Here is a 23,485-nt window from a genome sequence, read left to right on the forward strand (position 1 = left end):
TACATTGTCTGTCCTGCCTGTGTCAGAGCTGGATTCTTGTGGAAGTTGAGAGCAGACAACACTAAACTGCTCTGGAATCCTGTTCTAGAGAACATTCTCAGTTATCTGTACTTCCCTGATGGTGTGATGCTGTTATCATGTGTACCACGCATCTCCAAATGTTAATAAAGGACTAGAAGAGGTTTTTGTAGATGAGAAAAAAAAGAAAGCTAAGTAGAGGACATTGCCAGGATGGGTGGCATAACAAGGTAAACTGGATAATAGAAAAAAGAAAAAATCAGAGTGCTAAGTCAGAGACATATACCACTGACATTGAGCTATCAAACTTTCAGAGAGAACAGAAGATACAAGATAAAAGGAAAAGAAAGAAATGACATCAAGACATTGCTCAGCAGACTAGCCTGGGCTACGCAGGGGACCTGTCTTAAAAACCCAAGGGAACCAAACTGAACTGTGTATTACAAGGAAGTGAAGAAACGACTGCTGAGCTCTGGAACCATGGAAGCTGGAACACCCAGGATGAAGACTGGACCCTTCAAGATCCTTCAAGCTTCTTAGTTTCAGGGCAGACAAAGGCCGTGCAAACGATGGAACCCACAAGCACAGTAATCAATGTACCACAAATACTTGAGTGCGTCCTCAAAATTCCAAAGAAAAATACCTTTCAGCCCAGAGTAAATTGCATGTATTTAATAAATGTGTGTATTTATGTTCAATCTGTCAGCTCAGTATGAAGTAGAATAAGGATTCTTTTGGCCAGTTGCAGGGACTTTAATATGTATTTTGTAGAGAGCAAGCAGTGAAGGCAGGTCCCAGCAGCTCCAGAGAACATCCAGGAAAGGAGGATATCTGGTTAGACAGCTTTAACAAAGGCTTCTCTTTTTTTGAAAAAAACAAAACAAAACAAAAACCTATGCCTTTTTATTAACATAATACAGAACTAGTGTACTAATGAGGCTTTAAAATCTCCATCAGCAGGAGTTCTGGGAAGGGAGTTGTTGCTGGGAATGCCACTTTAATGTGAGTGATTTAATTGCAGAAACAAAGTAGGCTCCAGCATTGAATGAAAAAAAAATCTTCCTTTAGAAAGAGTTACTTAGTAGTGGTAACATGCTCTTCCAGGATGCTAACTCCTGTGAATTGAGGCCACACTGTAGCTGAGTTGAATTCTAATTGTTAAGCAACCATTGTGTAAATAAGTCTAAGAATGGAGGAGATGTGAAACTGTAACTGAGCCGTAGAGCTGCTCTGATTCAGCCTTTGACTTTAGCCTACCTCAATAACTGCGAGCTTTAAGTAAGTAAGGTTGGTTGGTAACTTTAGGCCTCAGGCTGGACTCTGAAGTTAGTGAGAGGGAGCTGCCTTGAGGGAAGTGAGCAACCATGCTGGCAGCTACAAATAAAGGCAAAGTGGCATGGCACAGCTAGGGAAGTTTCAAGAAAAAGCAAGCAGGCCCCTTGCTTTTGTCGTTGTTTGGGGAACTGAAGCCCTTTAATCCTCAATACAGCTCTCCATTTAGCTATCACATTTAGTGTGCTGGGGGCTGGGAAGGCAGAAACAGGCTTGGTTCATGCAATCAGTTTGGATATTGTATTGTGATGATTTCTGTTTTCAAGAAATTACCATCTCAACAGCTTTGTGATTTGATGAAACCATGGTGGTTTCATAAGAGCTGGCTGTTATGGAGGGTTGTAATGATATACACATCATGTCTGTGTCGAGTTTTGTTCTAAAGAAGTCAGGAGTCCAGGTGGCTCGTATCACTCCTGGAAATCCCCATTGAAGTGCTCGTGTCACCCGGCTTAAAAGTGGAGGGTTATGTAAGTCACTGGAAAAATAAAGCAAAACCTACCACCTCACCTAATGTTGGCTCCAACTTTGTATTTCTCTGTGAGCTTTAGGCATGTCCCCTGGCATTGCTGTTACCATGTCCAGCACCATCAGGTCTTGGACTATAGCTCCCTCCTCACTTTAATGTTGGAGTTTAAGAGTGAGATCCTTTGCTCTGTTAAAAGGAGTATTGATGGTCCTCTATTGAGAAGGTGGCAAAACACCAAAGAACAAGTCCAAAAAGGAATTAATGAGAAAGTGGACTAAACACAGTTTGAGGTTATAATAATTGAGCATATGTTGTAACAAGAGTTCTGAAGAGTAAAAACCTTAAGTCCTGTTAGGCTTATAAATAGGACTTGTCTTTATATGTAAGAGCTTAACTTTTCTTGTTTAAAGATTTTGAAGTTTTAAAACAATGTGTATGTGCATGCCAAATGCATGTAGGTGTCAAGGGAGGCCAGGGGAGGCCAGGGGAGGCCACCGGAGTCCCTGGAGCTGGAGTGACGGGTGGTGACTGGTTTTGAGCCGTTGATGTGAGTGCTGGGAACTGAAACTCAGGTCCTCTGGAGGAACAGCACATGCTTTTAACTACCGAGTCATCTCTCCAGCTCCTTTGAGGTCTTTTAAAGCTTGCAGCTACGAACAGCCTTGTCTCTAAGATGTTCTTGTGGCTCTTGCACAGCTCTTAATCTAGGGGAATTCTGGGTTCTTTCTATCTGGGTGGGATTGCCTTCTATATACCTTTTAAAGAATGTCAGCAAACATCGCTGAGTGAAGTCTGCCTTTTTTTCCAAATGTCTTTTACTCTAGGTGTTGGAAAGTTGGTGGCTGAGTTCTACTTCCTGAGTCAACATGGAGAGAGAACAAATAGGCCTTAACACCTCTTGAACTGTGGCACTTTTTTTTTTTTTTTTTAAATTGTTAAGGTATAAGTGACTAAAACTAAACAGTTAATGTCTGTCTTTTGCAGAGCTGTGAGTCATGAAGTCCTTTAACATTATTTTTGAGGACCTGTTTTGTACAACAATGTTTTAGCTCTGTGCACCAGCCATTTTCAGTCTGTACCTCCGTGGGTGGCCTACTCCTGTGGAAGAGGCTTGTGTTTAACTGTGGGCCCACTCAGCACAGCCACTTTCAGAGTTACAGGTGAGACAGCCCTCCTTTAGGTGGATTTCCTCTTTGTAGAAGTCATAAAGCCCTGTTCTTATAGAACTCCATCGAGAACAGCTCTTGCCAAGTGTTGAGATTCCCTGAAGCTATGGCTGGCATCACTCTTTAGAATTCTCATCTTGTCTCCCTGCTTTCTCTCAGGTGGCAGGTCAAGTATTATCTCTCAGGGTTAGGGCTGTCAGTTGGCATTCATTCATTCATTCATTCATTCATTCATTATAATCACTTTTTCCCTTGGCCTTTTGGTCTATATTTTATCTCTGGTTTTGGAAAAGGTAAACTTAAAGTTAACATGGACTTTCTAGGATTCTACTTCTTTCTTCTCTAGTGTCCCACTAATGTTTGGAGCATACTGAGTAAGTATTTAGCAGTATCTAATCACAGGATTTAAAAAATAACTTTCAATTACAATACACTTCAGCATATGCATGTGTGCGCACACACGAATACACACACTCACCTGCCCCATACGTACATAAACATGTACCATCTTTTAATTAAAAAGTTTTATTTTTTAGAAACCTTATTATGACTTAGACCTGTGATATATTTATACTTTCTGACTTTTGTCTTCACTTCTTCCTATTTCCATTTTGGAACAACCTCTTACCCTTGGATAAAGATAATTTATCATCTAAGTTTATTACCTGAAAAGCATTTTCTTGTCTTTTTTAATCTTTTCAAAAAAATATATTTTGTATGTATAACTCCTAAAAAGGAACTATATCTGAAACACAGGCAAAACTTATCAATAACCAGCATGGTCATGGTACTTCTACTTGTTTTTCAAACAAGGTAGACCTTCAAAGGTAGGCTGAAAGCCTGGTGCCCTGCCATTATTTTATGTTCGTCTCCTTTGCTTTAGTTACAAAACCAGGTACATAATCACACCCTAGTGTCATTTTTGTTGCTGTGATGAGACACCCTGGCCAAAAGCAACTTTGGAAAGAAAGGATTTAATTGGCTCCCAATTCCAGATTATAGTCCATTATTTTGGAAAGTCAAGGGAGGAGCTTGAAGTGCCACATTGCACCCATGGTCAGGAACAGAGAGAAAAGAGACGTGGTCCCTTGCCTCTTAGCTGGTTTCATCTTCTGCAGTTCAGAGCACACACAGCCCATGCTGCCACCCACATTCCTGCTGGGTCTTTCTACTTCAATTACTAATCATGACGATCTCCTATGGACATGCATTACAGGCTAAAATAGTGTAGGTGATTCTTCATTGAGACTGTATTTCCAGGTGATTTTGGGCTGTGTCAAGTTGACAGTTAAAATCACCTATCATACAGGAAGGACACAGGTAAGTTACTGTCCTACTTGGATTGTAAAAGAAACCAGAATCTAAATAATATTTATGATAGAGTGAAGCCTATTAGCACCTACCCTTGTAATATATTTTCTATGTGTTTGGGATCTGGATACAAGAACATGGTTCTAAAATGACCACGTCTTGGCTGTATTGTCCCATTTTTTTTTTACACTTATATTTTAGATGCTTGCATCTTAGTTAGACATGGCTAAGATAAAGACCTTGAAAACCTGTTTGAAGAGGTAGTAGGGGTGTGTATGCATGTGGATGCAGCTGAGATCCTGGGCAGAAAGGCAATAGCTTCTACACGTAATGCCACCACCGTGAGTTAAAATTCACCCTATAGATGTTTACATACACATACACAAGATACTAGAGTAAATTAAGCATGCCAAGAACAGTAACTTAGCTTGCAAAATTTAAAAGTGAGGTAAGTAGCCACAGAATTTGCTGCCTCATTATTTTTAGAAATTCTGAGGGTGGATTGACTTTTACCCCATGCTGTTTTAGAGACAGACCAAATGACACAATAACAGACACACAAAAGCAATTATCGTGAACACACATTATAGAATTACATCGAGTGTCCTCAGTGGAAACAAAGTAGGAACCTTACTTCTCTATACCTTTGAGATGTAAGAAAGGCCTGGGGAAAGTGAAATGGGCAGGAGATGAAGTTTATTCTGTTTCTTTCCCTGTTGGAGATATTTAACAGTGGGCGACTAGCCTAGGTCAGCTTCAGCTGGCCTGCTGAAAACAGGGCAGGATTTTCCTTTCTTCCTTGAGTAACTGCTTTGATCTTATCATCACAGGTTCCTTTCTTTTGTAAATATTTAATTACACTTATTTATTATTTGTGTGTGGAGACAGGGAGGTGCACAAGTGTCCTGGTGGGAGTGCAGAAGTCAGAGACAGCTTTCCGGGGGCGGAGGTGGGGTGGGGATGTTGTCTCCTACAATGTGGGTCTCCCGATTGAACTCAGGTTATCCAGCTTGGCAGCAAATACCTCTATTACAAATGCAAGTCTTCGTTGTTTTGAAGATGCTCACTAGCATCAGCCTACATGTATGGGTCTCTGCTGAACCCTTTGTGAAGATCTGGAGAAGATAACGGAGCAAGCTATGTTGGGACATACGGCATAGGATGGTTTTCCATGGCAGAGCTCTGGAGTGGATGCACTGCTGTGTGCTTTAGGGAGCAGCAAAGAGCATCATGGCTGAAGGTCACCAAGAGTAGAAACAGTGAACATCAGAGGGGCAGGAAACAAGTGGGGTCACGTGTGAGAGGCTTGTCAGCCTCAACAGAGTAACTATGGATACTGTAAAACCAAACTGTGATATGACACAGGCGATGAAGGAGTCAAGTTGACCAATGTCCTTAGAGCTGATGAGAATAGGAAAGGGAGGAAGCAGGAAAAGCACTGAGAGCCATTTTTATGATCTTGTTGAGGGTCTATGGATCAGGACCTGGTAGGAATTGACTGCAGAGATTAAGGTTAGATCCTAGACCAAATTGGAAGACAGAGGCAACAGGGTTTGTTCAAAGACTGGCTATAGATTGTGCAGGTGGAGGTCAAAGATGACTGCAGCATTTCTGGTATGTGCCACTGTGAGACTAAAGCTGACATTTTATGAGAAGAGGAGAGTAGATTCAAAGGAAGAAGTCAGGGGGTAGGGTGGGCTGAGTTAGGGATGGCTGTTCTAGGAAGTCAGGGGGTAGGGTGGGCTGAGTTAGAGATGGCTGCTCTAGGAAGTCAGGTGTAGTAGGGTGTGTTAGAGATGGCTGTTGTCTAGTATTGATGAAGAGCAGTCTGTGTACTGTAGTTCATAGGAGAGGAGTCTTTTGGCTAGAAACTTGGGTATTAATAACATGTTAAAATGATTTTTTATTTTATTCATGTATGTGCATGTGTATGTGCATTATGTGTGTTTGTACTAAATGTAAGTATTAGCACTCAGAGGTCAGAAAGGGGCACTGGAGTCCCTGGAACTAGAGTTTAGGTGCTGGAAATGGGACCTGAAGATGGAAACTTGACCATGTGATTCAGCGATGGTCACTGGTTGTGTTGAGGCATTGAAAATGTACACTGGACAGGAATGAGTTTAAGAGAAGTTGAGCAGTGAGAAAGTAGGGGCCATGGTATAGAAGGTAAAGGAATAGCCCTATAGTAACGGGAAAATTGTTCTTATGATGCTGGGCAAGAGGAGAGGAGGAGGCAAAAGGGAGAAGGAGATGGGAGAAAGTGAGATTGCATAAGATGGACTGGTACTGATGAAGTTTCCCTTTGTGACTGGGAGGGGGTAGGATAAATGGAGTGAATGAAGAGACGGGGTCTTAGGATGATTTGTAATAAAAGAGAAGTTCGAATATAGGGGCCCACATCCACGTTAATCCAGAGTTATGAGAGCTCGAGGACTATTCAACTATTTTTAAAATAGAAAATTGAATTTTTAGGTCTGGCTTCATAGGCATTGCCTCAATACATGTTACATAATGGAGTTACAAATAATTCAAATGGCCTCTAAATAGAAATTTGTAATGATAGTTTAAGGTTCTCCTTTTGTACAGTATCTGAACATATTTGTGATGTGGTAGCATGATATGTGTGTGTGTGTGTATATGTATATATATATATGTGTATCATAATGTATATAGTGTGTATCATATATATATATACACACATATATATGATACACATTAATGTTACGCGCACATAAATGCTGTTCATATTTTTATTTCATGTAGGCAATAGGAGCTAGAATGTCTCTTCTCCAAGGCAGGTAATAGAGTCTCTGATCTTCCCCTGTCTTTTTTTGCCTTAGATCTGAGTAAGAAGAGTTTCTCTGGCTTTCTCTGCCATACAGCAGTAAGGCCCTCCTCTCCCAGGGTATCCTGCCCAGTACCCTACAAGGAGGAGAGTTGCACAAGAAGCCAGGGTGAATGCTGCAGAAGCTGGCTCTGCTGCAGAAGCTGGCTCTGCTGCAGAAGCTGGCTCTGCTGCAGAAGCTGGCTCTGCTGCAGAAGCTGGCTCTGCTGAGTTTCTCCAGCTAGTCTGTTAGCTTTGGGTCACATCCTTTAGTCTAGTCAGGGTTTGATTGACTGTGCTGACAGTAGGTCTCCATAAAAGCCCAGTGCCATTTTATCTGAATCCCCCCTCTTATATCTTACTGGTATATGTGTGTATGCAGATGTGCTTGTATTTATGTGATGGTCAGAGGTCAACACCAGATGTCTTTATCTTGCTTCACCTTTATTTTTAATTAATTAATTAATTAATTAATTAGCATCAGAATTTGCCATTAAACCTGGGACTCTCCAGTTTGGCAAGGCTGACTGGCCAATGAGCTCCAGGGATCTGCCTGCTTCCCTCGGAGCTGGGGTTACACATACGCACCTCCATGCCAAGCTTTTCTCTGGGTCCTGGGAATCCAAACTCTGTTCATCCTTGAGCGACATGCTCTTTACCCTCTGAGCTACTTCCTCAGACCCTTATAATATATTTTATAAGCCATCAATGTATAAATCAGTGCTCTCCTGGGTTATATGAGCTACTTGAGCAAATAATCGAACATGAGTATGCTTTAGGGAATGCCAGTTTACAGCCAGAATGTCGGAAACACTGTCTAAAGAATCTGGGACAAACGACATCTAAAGTGTCCATGTTGTGTCCTGTGACTCTAGGCAGGCAGAATCAGAGGTAAAGGGAACTAGTGGGTGCCCAGCTAGTGTCCACTGCTACAGAACCGATAGCCCTGCTGGCTAGTAGTGTGAAGTCTCTGCACCTTTTTAGGTCACTGGAATCTTTTGTGTGATGTAAGAATAGAGGCGAAAAACAAGTGTAACCATTGCCACCCGATGGAGTCAGTGAATCCAGAGGCAGAGTGACTGGGAAAGAAAGAGCTTTATTGACAACAAGCTGGCTGTTGGAAGATAGCAGGCTCTTGTCTTCCAGCGACCATCTTACCCTTTGCCCTGAGGGAGAATGTTTATAGGGACTTCCAGGGGTTTGGGTTCCAGACAGATGGGCTGCCTCAGTTGACCATTGTCCCTAAACAAGGCCTTTGGAGTGGGGCTGCACACATCCACTCTCACTCACTTAGGTCAGTGAGCGCTATTAGTCTACAGCATCCAAACAATGTACACAGATCAGTGACAGAGGCTTGGGTCTGGCTGTGTTGATGTTTCTGGCAGAACACTCCCCAGGTGTGACCTTCTTCCATAATTAGGGGCCAGGTTCTGCTCAGAAAGAGAAATCTGTGTTCTTGTTAATGTAACTGTACAGTTAATCAGTAACAGATTTTAGCAAGCATTAATCCTTCAGAGGGAGAGTAGGCAGAGCGAGGAGAAACTCGTGAGGATTGGAATTGACTGAAGAGCCTTCCTATGCTTTCTCAGGCAGTTGTGGTTTCCTGGCATAGCACTTGTTGTGTATTTTTAACTGTTATGACATTAAACCAGGGAACAGTGTTGTATTAGCTAAACAAATATTTTTTAAGATAGTGACATTAACCACTGACCCAAACAGAAAACTCCCTGAAGTGGAGCTATGGAGTGCAATGATTAAGAGTCAGATTTGGGTCACTGTTAGCTGTCATCTTAATAAACCTAGAGTCACTTTAGAAGAGGGACCCTCAGCTGAAGAATTGACTCAATCAGATTGCCCAGGGAAAAGTCTGTGAGGCATTTTCTTTTTAAAAAACATGTTTACTTTATATCCCAATATCAGCACCCCCTTTCCTTCCTGTAGCCCTCATGCAGATACTCCCTCCCCACCCTCAACACCCTTCACCCTGGCATATCATGTTCCCACAGTACGAGGTGTGTGTGAGAGTCATTTTCGTTGCTAACTGATGCAGGAGGGACTCAGACCACTGTGGGCAGTGCCACCCCTGCACAGGTGACTCTGGGTTGTATAAGAATGCTGACTGAGAACTAACCAGCCAACAAGCAACATTCTTCTATGGCTCCTGCCTCGGTTCCTGCTTGAATTCTTGCTCTGATTCATTCAGTCATGGATTGTGACCTGGCAGTGTAAGTCAAATAAACCCTGTACTCACAAGATGCATTTAGTCAGAGTGTTTAATCACAGCAACAGAAAGCAAATGAAGGCAGTCACTCCGAAATCAGTGGCTCTCTCTTAATTATCTCTGCTTGGACAAATGGCCTAAACCTTCAACCCTCAATTTCTTATAAAGAGGGATAATAGCCATGTGGCAGAGATTTAATAGTTAAGTGAGATAAAACATTTACTTTACTTGTACTGATAAGCAGTCATAGTTCTAGAAGGTTCTTTGCACGCCACCATTGGAAAATGGTAATTGTTGATATCTCCCAGTTTACAAACCCTGTGACCTACAACAGTGACCGGCCTTCAGGATCTACTGGTACAGTAGTGGCACACATGTTATGGGCATAACCAATCACCTTTAGATTGGATCTAAGATGCAGTGTATAAGATGAGATCCATGTCTGAGATAGCTAAAGAGATTAAGAACCTGAGAGTAGAGAGGTCATGCGCCTAGGGGAAAACCTAGTCCTATTATTCTGCTAAAGGCACATAGCAATAAAGTGGCTCCAAGTGACGTATTGCTAGACACATAGATCAGCGCTCAACCCTCATCAGGAAAACTTGTGGTAAATGGGAATTAATGGAGAGAGACCCACGGTTGGATAATGTGCAGAGACTGAGAGACTTTGGATCACTCAGCCATAAATGGAATGTTTTCATCAAATCCCTCAAGGCTCAGAGGTCTATTCAGAAGGGGAGGCAGGAACATTCATTGTACAAGCCAGAGGTGGGGAGACTGTGGCTGTACCCTCAAGAGCTGCACAGGTTCTGCTCAGACAGAATTCTAGCACTGAAAAGAAGTGGAAAGTCCCACCCCTAACCAAGGAGCTACTTGCAATTGATATTTGGTAGGAAAGGGAAAATAAGCTGTTTCCAATGGAGTATCACTGGGTATGTCAGCCCTACTCCAAAGCAGGTCCTGTGTTCTGGAGTAGCTGGCCAACACAAAAACCTCCCTCCCCCCTCTCTCTGTATATGAGCACTCACACACGCGCACACACACACACACACACACACACACACACACACGCACGCGCGCGCGCAGGAAACACGCATATGCATATGCATTTATATCGAGTGTATACTTTTTGTTTTGTTTGACTTTTTTTTTTGTTGTCTAGTTTTATTTGTTTGTTTTGATTTTCATTTTTTGCTTTTGTTTTTTGCTTCATTGAGTGAGGGTGAGAGCAACAGAGAGTAAGAGAAAGAGCATGAGGAGGGAAGTGGAGAGGGTCTGAGAAGAGCTGAGGAGATGAAATGAATGATGAGATGTGGTTTATGAAAGAATTAAAAGAATGTTCCCAGCATCTTAATGTAATGTCTAAGGATGTGGTGAAGGGTTTGTGGTATGTATGATTGGTTTTCTTTCTTTCTCTCTCTTTCTCTTTCTCTCTCTCTTTCTTTCTTTCCTTCTTTCTTTTTTGTTTTTCGAGACAGGGTTTCTCTGTGTAGCCCTGGCTGTCCTGGAACTCACTCTGTAGGTCAGGCTGGCTTTGAACTCAGAAATCTGCCTGTCTCTGCCTCCCAAGTGCTGGAATTAAGGGCGTGCACCACCACTGCCCGGCATGATTGGTTTTCTGTAATTAGGTGACTATCAGTTGTAAGGAGAAAGTTGTTTTACTTCCTGTTTCTCTCTGATGTGTGCATGAAGATCCATAAGCACCAAAGTCAGTGTGGTTTAAAAATCTCTTAGTCTTAGGAGTTAGGAGAGAACTTTATTGTGGATCTGCTTCCAAACCTGTTTTGTGATAGCAATTCCTGCAGGAGTTTATATGTAAGATACAGTTTGTGATCTTATCTTTGGAAATCTGTAAGACAAAGCACAGAAGCAATCTTAACAACTCAGTTTGTGTGGTGTTTGTAGTGATTTTTCTAATAGTGTCAGTTAGCCTCGGTCACTAGCGCTGTGCATGTAGTGGTCATGGGCTTGACTTGAGATGCTAAGTGCTACACTAAATGCAGGCCTCAGTGGTCACCACCAGGACCAGCACAAACTGCTGTCAGCCAAACCTGCAGGAAGGGTGCTGTAGATCTCTTTTTTTATGTCTCACACTGAAAAACAGGTGACCTCCATATTTTCCCATTATAATCTAAACCTACACTAGTGGCTCCCACATAGTAGGTATTCAATAAATATGAATAAATGAATATAAATTCAAATTGTTTATTCAACTAATGTCAGTTTTTGAGCTTGCTAATCTTGAGATGTCTTCTTATTTCTTTGTCCTTATTTGGACTTAGCAGTATTTTCTATCTATAATTAGTATATAATTTTTAGAAAGCCACCATATTCACGATAAGTGTCAACATTAATGTTTAATTAATGCATGATACTGTATGATAATGAAACAATACCCATAATTAATGCATGATACTGTATGATAATAATGAAACAATACCCATATTTTCCATAACTAACTGAGGAAGAATAACTTGAAGTATTTTTTAGGCAGGCATTTTCAGAGATAGTTTAATATAATAATAAAGGGAATCTAGAAAGTGCTAAGAAGTTTTGGTGTACAAATAATCTCTTGTGGGGCATAAATGCCTGGTGGAAGATAGTGTTAGGTGCATACAACAGGCTCCAGCCACGGCCAACTGTTCGCCAGTGCCCAGTTTTCTCACAGTGTCTGGGTACTAGGAAGCTAATAGCCCTGGGGTACACTGATACAGGTGAGAGAAGCTGCCAGTGGAAAGCTGTGTGCCAAAGGTGCATGCCAGGGGCTGCCAGATAAAGGAGTAATCTCTTCAAATGGCAAATTTGATACGTCTGTCTTCCCTTCACATCCCCCTTTAAGGTCTGCTACTACAGGGGTTGTACCCCCCCATCCGTCTTTCCCACTGGTTATCTTCCTGCCAGACAGCGAGTCCCCAAGGCCACCATTCTCTTTGTTCACTATTCTATTCTTAGTGCCCAGTTATTTGTGACACATAGTAGGTGCTTAAAGAACCAGAAAAACATGACAGTGTAAGCAGGGCTAGGAATTTCTGCTTGTTCTGCTTAATGCTTCTCTCTTCCTTTTTAGTTACTCGGTTCTTTGAACCCGACCTCAAAATACTTGAAGCTGCTGCTTAATGTATAATGGCTAGCTAAGAAAGCACACGGCACTGGTAGAGCTCACAACTCGACTGTTAGGGAATCCTTTTCAAAGTACTGGTGGCATGGCTCACATTGTGTAGAGTGAACCTGCCCACTCTGCACACAGCACACGGACACTGTTGGCATCCTCAGTGGTCCAGAGGAAAAAGACTACGGATGTGTTCATGTTTATCACTCCTAACCTCCAGTAAGTTTGCCTCCTGGCAGATGCCATTTTCACCTTTTAACACAAGGTGAAGTTCCCCGCTTCCCCTTGGGAAGGTCAGGAGTGCCTCAGCGGATTACTCAGTGCTTCTGTAGATGGCTCCTACTAGCTCTGGGAGTCCTTAGTCACCAAAAAAAGCAGCTCAGACTGGGACACAGCTCAGTGTTAGGACATTCACCTAGTGTGTGGCCCTGGGCTTGATCCCAGCATGGTCTACACAAATAAGCAATCAGTTGTCAGATATGCAGTAAAAACGAGGCTGTTTTCTGTTAATGATGGTCTCTGCCAGCAGTGACTTTGGGAATGGTGATGATCAAATTTCCATAATGGATCCCAACAAAGTTCACTGACTTCCTTTTCATTCAGTATTTCTGCAGCTGGTCTTCTTCGGAGCTCAAGGTATCATGGGTGGTAGCGCTGGAAATTGAGGCTGCTCTTTAATGGGTCACTTTGTAGACTCTTTTGTTCGTTTGCTTTTTATTTTATTGAGAAAAGGTCTCGGTATGTAGCCCAGGCTGGACTTGAGTTTGTGGTGACTGCCCTGCCTCAGCCTCTGAATGTCGGGATTGTAGTGATGAGCTACTTTGCCTGGTTTACAATGCCATAAGGTGCTCTGCATGTGTAAACATGCTTAGTAAGAGTGAGGGTGGGCAGGACGGGTGTTACTTAGTCTGTGCATGTGTGTATTGTATGTGGATGTCAGAGGACAATTTTTAGAAACTTAGGTCTACCTTCTTCCACCAAATGGGGTCTGGTTGTTGAAGGTACTCTGATTGTCAGGTTTGGTAGCAAACACCTTTACTTTACTGAGCTGTCTCACCAGCCCTGAAAGATTTTTCTAGGAATCACTTCCTTGTAGATTTAGGGCTGCGATGAAGAAGTGAGGTTAAATATATGCCTTGAACTCAGAATTCCATCTTCACTGCAGAGTCGTAGCCCAGTTTAAATTGAAAAAGTGATTTGAATAGTTCAATTTACCATTCCATTTTTGGATGGTGGGGGCAGGGGTTGCCTTTGCTGTGTGACTGTTGTTTTCTTATCCCTAAATGATCACTAGTGCCCATTGTGCCATTTGGCTTTGTGTATAGAACACTGCCTTCAAATTATTAGAGGTTTCCATGAGAGGCTGTGGCAAAGGGTGGGAGGTGTGACTATCGTCTATTAGAACGGTGATCTCAGTTTTATGTCACTTGATCCCCTCAGCAATTCTGTAAGGTAAGCGATACTATCCCACCAAAGAGATAAGGGTAAAGACAAGATCAGGGAGGCAACCTGCTTAAAACAGTCAGAGTTTCAGGCCTTGGTTTTAAGAGAATTCAACTCTTTCTAGTCTCCCGTCTCCTTTTACTCTTCTGGATGGTGTGAGCAGTTCATTCACGCACCAGTGACTGTCAAGTTGTGTATATCATGGTGGGCCTTAGGAACAAGCAGTCAATGGTGTGTGCCCTGATGGAATTACAGTGGCACAATGAGATGTGTGCTTCAGCGGGATTAGTCCTGACCCGAGGACCGTCAAGAGTAGAAGCAGGTATAAATGTGCCCTGTAGAAGCCTTGGTAAAAGCAGTGCTAGTTTGCAGAGGAGTGGGTGGCTCTAAGATGCGTGTGGGACAGAGGGTTGGTATAATCAAGGGTGATCAGGGTTTGGGAGAGTTGAGGATGGCTTCAGGTGTGATTTGGATTGCGTGTTGTTACCCTTACTAATTTGTGGAAGAACAAAGCAGGGTGCAGACTGGAATAATGCTAACAATAATGTATGGTTAGTTTCATTAGGTTTCACTAGGCCGGTAAATACCTGAGAATTCCATGGGGACCTGGGACCGTGAGAGGACGTTGAGTATCACTCACATATAAATGGTATTTGAAGCCACAGGAGCTTCCATCATCTAGGGAAAGCAGACTAGTGTATAGGCAGCAGAAGCCAAAGGCACTGTTACAGATTCATCTTCTACAGAGAATCTTCGTCTTATTTGTTAAGTTAGAATTAGACGCACATGCAGTAGCCCTTCCTATGTAGGGAAAGCAGCTCATCCTATAGCCCAGCATAGGAAATATTATCCAGCATGCACCCTGCAAGATGACAACACCTTAGCAGCTTTCAACTGGACTACGTGTCTCTGCATGACTCTTAGGGACTACATCTAAGAGTCCACATGGGGATCTTTGATGGAACTCCCAAGCACACAAATATATGTGTGGCACATAACCATCTGCTCTTTAGATATAGGTGAATAGTGAAAGAATTAGGTTCCCATTGAGATACTGAAAGTAGAACATCTAGGTTTGACTAGCTCGCAAATGGAATCACACATTAGTCTTATAGACACTCCTTAAAACAAAGCATTTTGGATAGCTTGTACCTTTTGGGTTATCCAGTAGAGAAAACTATAAATGTTAACATCTCGGGATGCCAAGAGTGAAGAAAGGCTCTCAGGAACAGTTGGAAATGGGATGTTCCTAGTGGGCAATAACCTGGAAGCCATTCAAATGCAAGACAGCAGGTAAACAGTGCGTGGTTCAGTAGACACACAGCAGCACGGTTGACTGTGCTGAATATAAAATGCTTTTTTAAATGAAGGAAGCCAGACACCAAAGAACACAGACTGCATGATCTCATTTATATAAAGTTCAAGAACAGAAAAAAAAAACTGAGGACAGTAGAGATGATGCCCGGGCAAAGGGAGGCATGGGAACCGCAGGGCCATTGAGATGCTCTGTGAACCGAGGACGGTGCTTCTTAGACAGTGCATTCATCTGTCCCAGCTCATTAACTTGCATACTTAGATTTGTTCACTTCACTGTGAGCTTAAAATCAGTAGCAAAAGAAGAAAATGAAAACATATGCCGAGCAGTTGCGTGGGAATAAGCCTGGGGAGTCCATGCCTGCTGTCTCAGGCTTGGGGAACTCACAGGAAGCCTCCAACCCTTCATCAATTTAGGTCCAGAATGAGTCCTTTTTACACGCTGCAATCTGTGCACCATAAATATCTATTCCAACAAGACTACCGAGCAACTCAGATCACTTGGGGTAGTATTCTAACTTACCTTAGGAGGACAGGTGTAAGCCCTGAGGGTTTCCATTCCCACGCTGTACTCTTGTATACCCAAGGCTGAAGCAGGGAGCTCACAGGACTTACCTGAGGGTGGAGCAGCCTCTGTCTTCCTTATCTAAGGTGGATAGAGGGGCAAGGGGTAGTGCTATGGGAGGGAGAAGGCTGAGGTCACCCGCAGGAGGTGTTTTTATGACTTGAAATTTATATGTACACGTGTAAAGGAGATGCAATTTAAAACTGTTTCCACCATTATTCATGTTGCTTTATTTGTTCCTTTGAACAGGAGATAGTGGATAACCTCCTTCAAAATGGAAGATGGAAAGCCCGTTTGGGCACCCCACCCCACAGATGGATTTCAAATGGGCAATATTGTGGATATTGGCCCTGACAGCTTAACAATTGAACCTTTGAACCAAAAAGGCAAGGTGAGTTTCTCAGAGAGATTTCAAAATGGGTTCTCTTTTAAACACACACAGACACACACACATACACACACACACACATTTTCCTCAAGAAAGGTAAACATGAAAAAATATTCCTGACATAATGGAGGAGACAAATGTCTGGTAATGTAAATGAAGTTTTGAGCTGACTTCCTTGATTAAATGGGACCTGTGTACTTTGAGGAAACAGGAGCCTGTGATAATCAGAAACCCACATTCTAAGTTGGGTGATAAAATACAGTCAGCAGCAGCAGTTTCATCCCTTATGCTACACTATTAGAATCACTGGGTGAGCTGTGATGTAGTCAGTGTGTTACAAAGTAAACATGTGATTGCTGCCATGATGTCAATTTCTTCCAGGGAGCATCAACTCTCCTCTTCCTCCTCCTCCTCTTCCTCCTCCTCCCCCTCCTTCTCTTTCTTCCCCTTCTCCTTCTCTTCCTCCTCCCCCTCCTCCTTCCTTCTCTCCCTTCTCCTTCTCTTCCTCCTCCTCCTCCTCTTCCTCCTTCTCTCTCCTCTCTCTCTCTCTCTGTTTACTTAAACTTACTTATTTAATTAATTAAATTTATATACTATGGGATTGGAGTAAATATCTTTTTGTTGTTTCTGTGCTTTGTGTTTTATTTTAAAAATTTTATTCTATATGTGTTAGTGTTTGACTGCATGGATTTCTGTGTGAAGGTGTCAGATCTTGGAGTTAATAGATGGCTGTGAGCTGCCACTGGGAACTGGGATTTGAACTTGGGTCCTCTGGAAGAGCAATCAGTGCTCTTAACAGCTGAGCCATCTCTCCAGCCCCAGATATTTGAGTCTTAAACCTCTCACATATTTTTTTTATGATAATAATATAAAACATGCTTTAATTATATATATATATATATTATTATTTACATCCTTTTTAAAAAATCTTAGACATAGACTAATCAAGATTTCTAAGTGGAAGTTGGGGGAAAGAGACCAGGAGTTGTGACTTGGTTACAATTAGGGCCTCCAATGTGGACATGTGTCTTTCTTCCAGTCTTCACAAGGTTGGGTCATTTTTGTCCCGCAACCTCACAGTTTTAAGCTTAACAAATAATCCTATTAGACATTTCTTCTGACTAAATGTACGGATGTGATTTCTGTTTACTTTAGACTCTGCAAATCTCCATGAATAACTTACTTTCTACCAATATGTTGTTAACTAATGCCATATGACTGCCATCCTTCTGGGAACCTTAGAAAAACAAGATGGATCTCTCATGAGATTCTTTGCAGAGAGAACACTGTTCTGTTACTGTAAACAACCCAGGAACCAGAACGCATAATATATACTGGGCCATGCTAGTGGAGGCCAATTAAAGATGCCTTCAGGAAAGGAAAAGACAAAGTGTTCTTGCCTTCCCTCGTTAGCATGCCTGTGTGGGTTTACAGTGCACTGCCGTATCTAACTAGTGAGTTTTTAAGAGTTCACACACAATACAGTTTGAAAGCTTAACATGATTTATAAGCACAATAAGCTAAAAGGCAGGATTGAATCAAGGGCTATACCTCCTGATTACCCCTGTTCTCTTGTGGTCTATCACATCTGTAGGTGACAGAATAATTCAGCTCAAGAATAAAATAAACTCAATTTGAGGGGATGTGCTTTTGTAAAGTATTTTACATATTTCAATATGTTCTGATGTATGTCATATTACTGTTAATCAAGCTCAGATGTAGAACCGTAGGAGTGTAGTGTAATTAAATTATTTTGGGGTATTTAAGAGACTTGGTTGCCCCTCCTCTGGAGCATTCATTCCTCATCTGGAGTTTTTCTTATTGGCTACAGCTCCTGCCAGGCCAGGACCAAGCCCTCCTCCTGTTGCTATGGCTGGGACAATGTTTACATAGCTCTATGGCGATAGCAGCTATTTCAGAATGGATTTTTCTGTGGAATCATTGCTACAAATTGATATCTTCTCCATAATGTTCACGCTCTGGTTCATGTTGATCCAAGTTCACTTTTGAAAGAGGGGTCTCTCCTCCAAACCAGACACGTATAAAACTGAGAACATATGCCTTAGGTTGCAGAGAATTAGCTTTCAGAGTGTTGAGTTCAGCAGTCTTCTAAGTCAAGTGTGACTTTGCTGTTGTTCTTTTGTAGTACCAGAGACTACATCCAGGGCCTCATCACTGAGTTCTGTTCCCAGACCACAAACTTGTTAATGACTTCGAATTGGAATGGTCTTTGAAGCTTGTATTGTATACAGTATTCTTGCACATGTAGAGTTACAGATACTGTTTTTTCTTTACTGGGGATCAGACCTGGGTCTTGCACATACTGAGCATAACCTCGACCACGGAGCGAAACCCTGCACATGTTATTGTGAAGGATCCAAACCATTTTTCTTTAAGAGTTTTATTTGATACAGTTGGAAATGTCAACCAGAAGAGCTAATTGTAATTATTTAGAGGTATAAATTTATAAATAACTGTTAAGATAGCATGGATTAAAATTTAATTCTCTTTCGATGTAATATGAGATCATTTGCTCTCTGTTTCAAGATGCTATCTGAATTCTGCCGTGTTTCCCGTAGCATTTTAAGTGATAAATGGATGCAACTTTCTTTATGGGTTATTGTTATTATTATTATTAATTTTGAAACTGGGTCTTATGTAGCTTTGCCAGGCCTCAACTCATTATGTAGTCACGTATGACCTTGAATTCCTGACCTTCCTGTTTGCAGCTCCCCAAGTGCTAGGATTACAGGCATGTACCACCACACCCTACTGTCTGTGGGTTCTTTTAATTAAATGGACCAGATAGTTTTATATTTTTGACATATTTTTGTGTAGGAATTGACATCAAATATATTTCTCAAATAAAACATTAATACTTTGTTATATGCAACTGATTGTGAATATTTTTTTTTAAAACCAATAAAATTGTTTATATGCAAATATAAAATGCTTTTAATTTTTGGTTACTAGCAGGCCCTAAGTAGAAATTTAGGAGTAGTGTGTTTGTTATTTTGTTAGGATAAGTGTGTTTGTTATTTTGGCCTGCTGAGGCCGTGAGAAGTTGGGTTGCTTTATTTGTTAATTGCTGTCTTTGATTCATGTCTACAGTAGTAGAGGACACAGGACACAGTTTTTGCTAAGAGTTATTGTCTTCTGAATGAGTGCTTTGTTAAGTAGTAGAATTTGTATACTCTAATAGAGAACGTATTGTTGTGGTCATTACAGTCTATGCAACCAGTTGAACTCCTTGTTTTGTTTTGTTTTGTTTTCTCTATCTAAAAGCATCTGACGCTCAAACCTTTGTTTGCTTGTTTGTTTGTTAGACATTCTTGGCTCTCATAAACCAAGTGTTCCCTGCGGAAGAGGACAGCAAAAAAGATGTGGAGGATAACTGTAAGTATTAAGTTCAAGGTTATCTCTCCATCCCACAAAACCGTCTGCTCTTCCAGAAAGCAAGTTAGTGACCCTGTTACTAGTACAGGAGACTAGGTCAGAGCACACGGGCTTGGTAGGGGCTCCCAGGAACCTGGAAGGCCTGGGTTTGTAACCGGATTGTGCGCTTCCCTGAAAGGAAAGCCTCTTGAGCGTCTCCTCCTGTTACTTTACATCTGTGTGAGTAGGGTGATGATGGACTGGAAGCTTCAACTAAAAGTCTCTTCTTAGTAGTGTTGAAAGTCTTTTCAAACCTCACAGTGGGAGGTGGTTCATACTAATTTGGAAGTTGACAGAAAGGGTCATTTGATGCCACTCCTTAGATGAGGCACACCAACAGTAGACAAAACAAAACAACACTGCAGAATAATTTATAACTGAAAAGTTTATTTCAGAGTGTTATATTAAAACATAGCATTAATTTGACTTGTCAACACCTTAAAATACTTGATGAAAAATACTTTATTCATTAAACAAGTTATATTTATTTTTACATTTTCAATATTCAGAAGTAATCACATTTCAGTTGTTTTGGGCTTTTCATCACTGTAATAATGGATTTAATTAATTTAAATCCAGCAATTTACTTTAAATTAGTTTAAAAAGGTGGGGATGTTTGTTTTGGGTTGTAGATTAGGAGATTTCAGTCCATGGTCTTTTGCCCACACTGCATTTGCACCTTTGGTGAGATGGAGTGTATCCAGGCAGAGACATGTGGTAGAAGATTCTGACTTCACTGAAGCCAGGATGCAAAGAGAAAGCTAACACAAGCCCTGTGCCTACACCATCCCTTTAAGGCACACCCCAGTAGCTTGCCTAAGGCCTTCCTCTAGGGGCCACCTCTTAATGGTCGCCTTATCTTCTCACAGTTCCAAGTGAGGTACCAGGCCTTAACAGTAGTGCCTTTGGAGAACATTCTAGATCCAAACTGTAGTGGGGTAGGCATGGTATTGAAGATCATTTCTAGCTACTATGGATTTCCTTAGACGTATCTGACCTTAAATACTCCATAGGGGAAAAAAAATAAGAGAAAGGTATAGGTTTGTTCTTACTGCTGTTCACTGGAGTTTACAATTAAGCCTGAAAGACGCCTGCCCATATAAAATGCAGGTGTTGTGAAATAGTGGTGGTGCAGGGGGCTCTGTGGGCTGAGGCCAAGACAGTCATGGGTTCTGATTCTGGCTTCAGTTTGGAAGCTAATGTTCCTGCAGGCCACACTGCATCTCTATTGGGAAGCTTGTCTACAAATCGGGAGTAATTATGCATGTTGCTTAGAGGTGATGCATTCAAGATGTTTGGCAAAATACCCGAGTCAGTAAACAGTGGCTGTTATTGTTTGGTGCAAGGATTGAGAAGTATTTTCTCCTTTCCCAAATTAATAGAGAGTTTGATGAAACAATGTGGTTTTGAGCAATAATCAAGGCAAAATAGACAGGAAACATGATGAACACGAATCATGTTGAAAACCATAGAAAGTGTCTCTCTGTTAATGATTTCTAGGAGGCCAGTGAGATGACTTAGTGGGTACTGGCACTTGCCATAGGCCTGAAGACCTGAATTTGAAATCTAGGACCAACCCAGTGGGAAACCAGAACTGATTATCACACGCACCATGTCTTGTCATTCTCCCAACATATATAAATATAACAGAAATTTGCTAGGGTATATGATGTAACAGCTTATCCTCTCCATATATTAACATGTTTTGCTTAGAGATACATTTATATGTAGCCAATTGTTTGTGGGTTCCCTTTTCCCTCTCTGACACTGAACTAGAGCTGTCAATAAGTAGAGTAGTCAATAACCAATATGTGAAATACTCAGAAAATCTCTAGTCAATATGTAAATTTAATGAAATCACAGATGTTCTTCACTGGATACTTTTGGTATAGTATATGTTTATATCAGCAAAGTGTGTCCAAGAAAATAAACTGGGCCTGCACCTCTATGAAGTCTTATTTTTAAAAGTCTGTTGACTGGCATTCATGGGTCCTGGTTCAATCCATAACACTTCCAAAAAGGAGAATAAAATTGACAAAAAAATGGACTTAAAGCTTTAGGGCCAGTGACATGGCTTGGCTGGTAAAGGTGCTTGCAATGTAAGCCAGGCATCCTGAACTCCATTTCCCTGGTTCATATAAAGGGGGATGGTGAGAAACAACTCCACAGAGGTGTCTTCTGTCCCACATAGTGCCATGAAATGCATCCCCCATCATGCATGCATGTGTACACAAACCAAAAATATATCGTAATGTTCTGCCAGGTACGATGGTGCTCATGTTTAATCCCAGCACTCAGGAAGCAGAGGCAAGAATCTTTCTGAGTTCAAGGTTATCCTGGTCTCCATAGTGAGTTTCAGGCTATCCAGAGCTGAATGATGAGACCCTGTCTCAAAAATACTGTTAACTTGACTATGGTTAAATCTATAAATACTTAGACAGAAAAGGTAAGCAGTCCATATGAATAGCCAGACCAAGTAACCCTAGGGCTGGTTATTACTTACTTTTAGTAATAACCAGAAGAGGGTGGAATGAAATGAGGTGGCACAGGAAGTTGTTTCTGCGACCCTTGTGAATGTTCCTGGATCAAACCACTAGGGAAGTAGTTGAGACTTAGCATTTCCCACTCTGACAAACAGCAGATTTCCTTTTCCTTCTATGATAGTGGAATGGCCTGAGCAGGGTGACTGGAGGACCTCCTGCCATTGATGGGTTTTTGCCATTAGGGGTTTATTTGGTTGGGTGAACAGATGTCCTGGAGAAGGCAGGTGGGGAGTAAGGGCTGGGGTGAAGGAGTAGAATTAGCAGCTACCCGCATGTCAGTGTAGGGTTACATGGGCCGGCTCTATGCCTGCGTGCTGTGCTATCAGCAATTTTCTCTTAGAGAAGCAGCTGCCTGTGTAAGCAGGTGTTTCTGAGGGAAGTGAGATGTGGGGAGAGACTCAGCTGTGGATAAAGAGACAAAACATGTAGATGAGGCTTCCAGGGGATGTGGGTGGAAGATTAGGGCTATAGAGTGAAGGGGACTAGATCCACAAACCAGATGCACTTCCGCTGCCCAGGCCTTCCAAATCCTCCCTTGGTTCAGAGAAGAGATTCAGCTCAACTGTCAAGAGCCCCAACTTAACTTACTTCTCACTCTTATTCTGCTTGCAGTTTCATCCGAAAGCAACAGGGCCCTCGGAAAGAGAACTGACTGCATCGCCTATGTGCAGAAACAGGGCATTTCTTTGCCTAGATAGTCTAGCAGGAGGCTCTTGTAGGCACCATTGACATGTATACTAGAGATGCAGGCACTGATGACATACATAGATGCTCAGCGAGGGGCCATGTAAAACAACTGAACTATGTAGGATCTTGCCCTCAAATGTTTGGTTTAGTAGGTAAAACCAGAAGTGTAAACTTGATGTCCTAATCCTGACAGATGTGGAAAGTATCCAGATAGAAACGACAGAGAAGAGACTAGCTTTGGGAGAGGGGAGGTTGGAGAAGTATTGTTTTGAGATCAGTTTGTGTCTCCATAAAAGGATGCCATAAGCAGAGACAATACACGAGTGTGTTGTGAGTATGATAAATAGCTCACTTTCTGTATAAGTTAGATATTCATGCAAGTCATAGGGAATTGTGAGTGTCCATCTGAATATAAGTTTACTAAGAGCCATGAGTAGATTTTAAGGCGAATGTTTGTAGGTGATTGAAACCTAGGGGTGTTCTTTGAAATGGAGAGAGATTTAGGTAGTGCTCTGGTTTAGTCACTCCATTCTGCTGTCTGGATTGGAGTGAATAGAGATGAAAGCAGTCGACAAACAAGAGGTTACCATAACCACAAAAGAGATCCTGTGACCTCCCTCCAGTCCTGCATAGCAGTGGAGCTGTAGACAAGGAGGGAGA

General features: G+C 41.8%; 1 protein-coding gene across 1 annotated transcript in view; it reads left to right on the top strand.

Moving 5' to 3' along the window:
* The window catches only part of Myo6 (myosin VI), a 139,199-nt gene that overhangs the window by 34,881 nt on the left and 80,833 nt on the right, over window positions 1-23,485 (top strand). Inside the window, exons 2-3 of the mRNA XM_031346238.1 lie at window positions 16,022-16,163; window positions 19,487-19,556. Coding sequence (XP_031202098.1) covers window positions 16,047-16,163; window positions 19,487-19,556 — 187 coding nt within the window. The 5' untranslated portion in view covers window positions 16,022-16,046. The remainder of the gene's footprint in view (window positions 1-16,021; window positions 16,164-19,486; window positions 19,557-23,485) is intronic.

Source organism: Mastomys coucha, unplaced genomic scaffold, assembly GCF_008632895.1.
Source record: "Mastomys coucha isolate ucsf_1 unplaced genomic scaffold, UCSF_Mcou_1 pScaffold23, whole genome shotgun sequence".
Classification (NCBI taxonomy): Eukaryota; Metazoa; Chordata; class Mammalia; order Rodentia; family Muridae; genus Mastomys; species Mastomys coucha.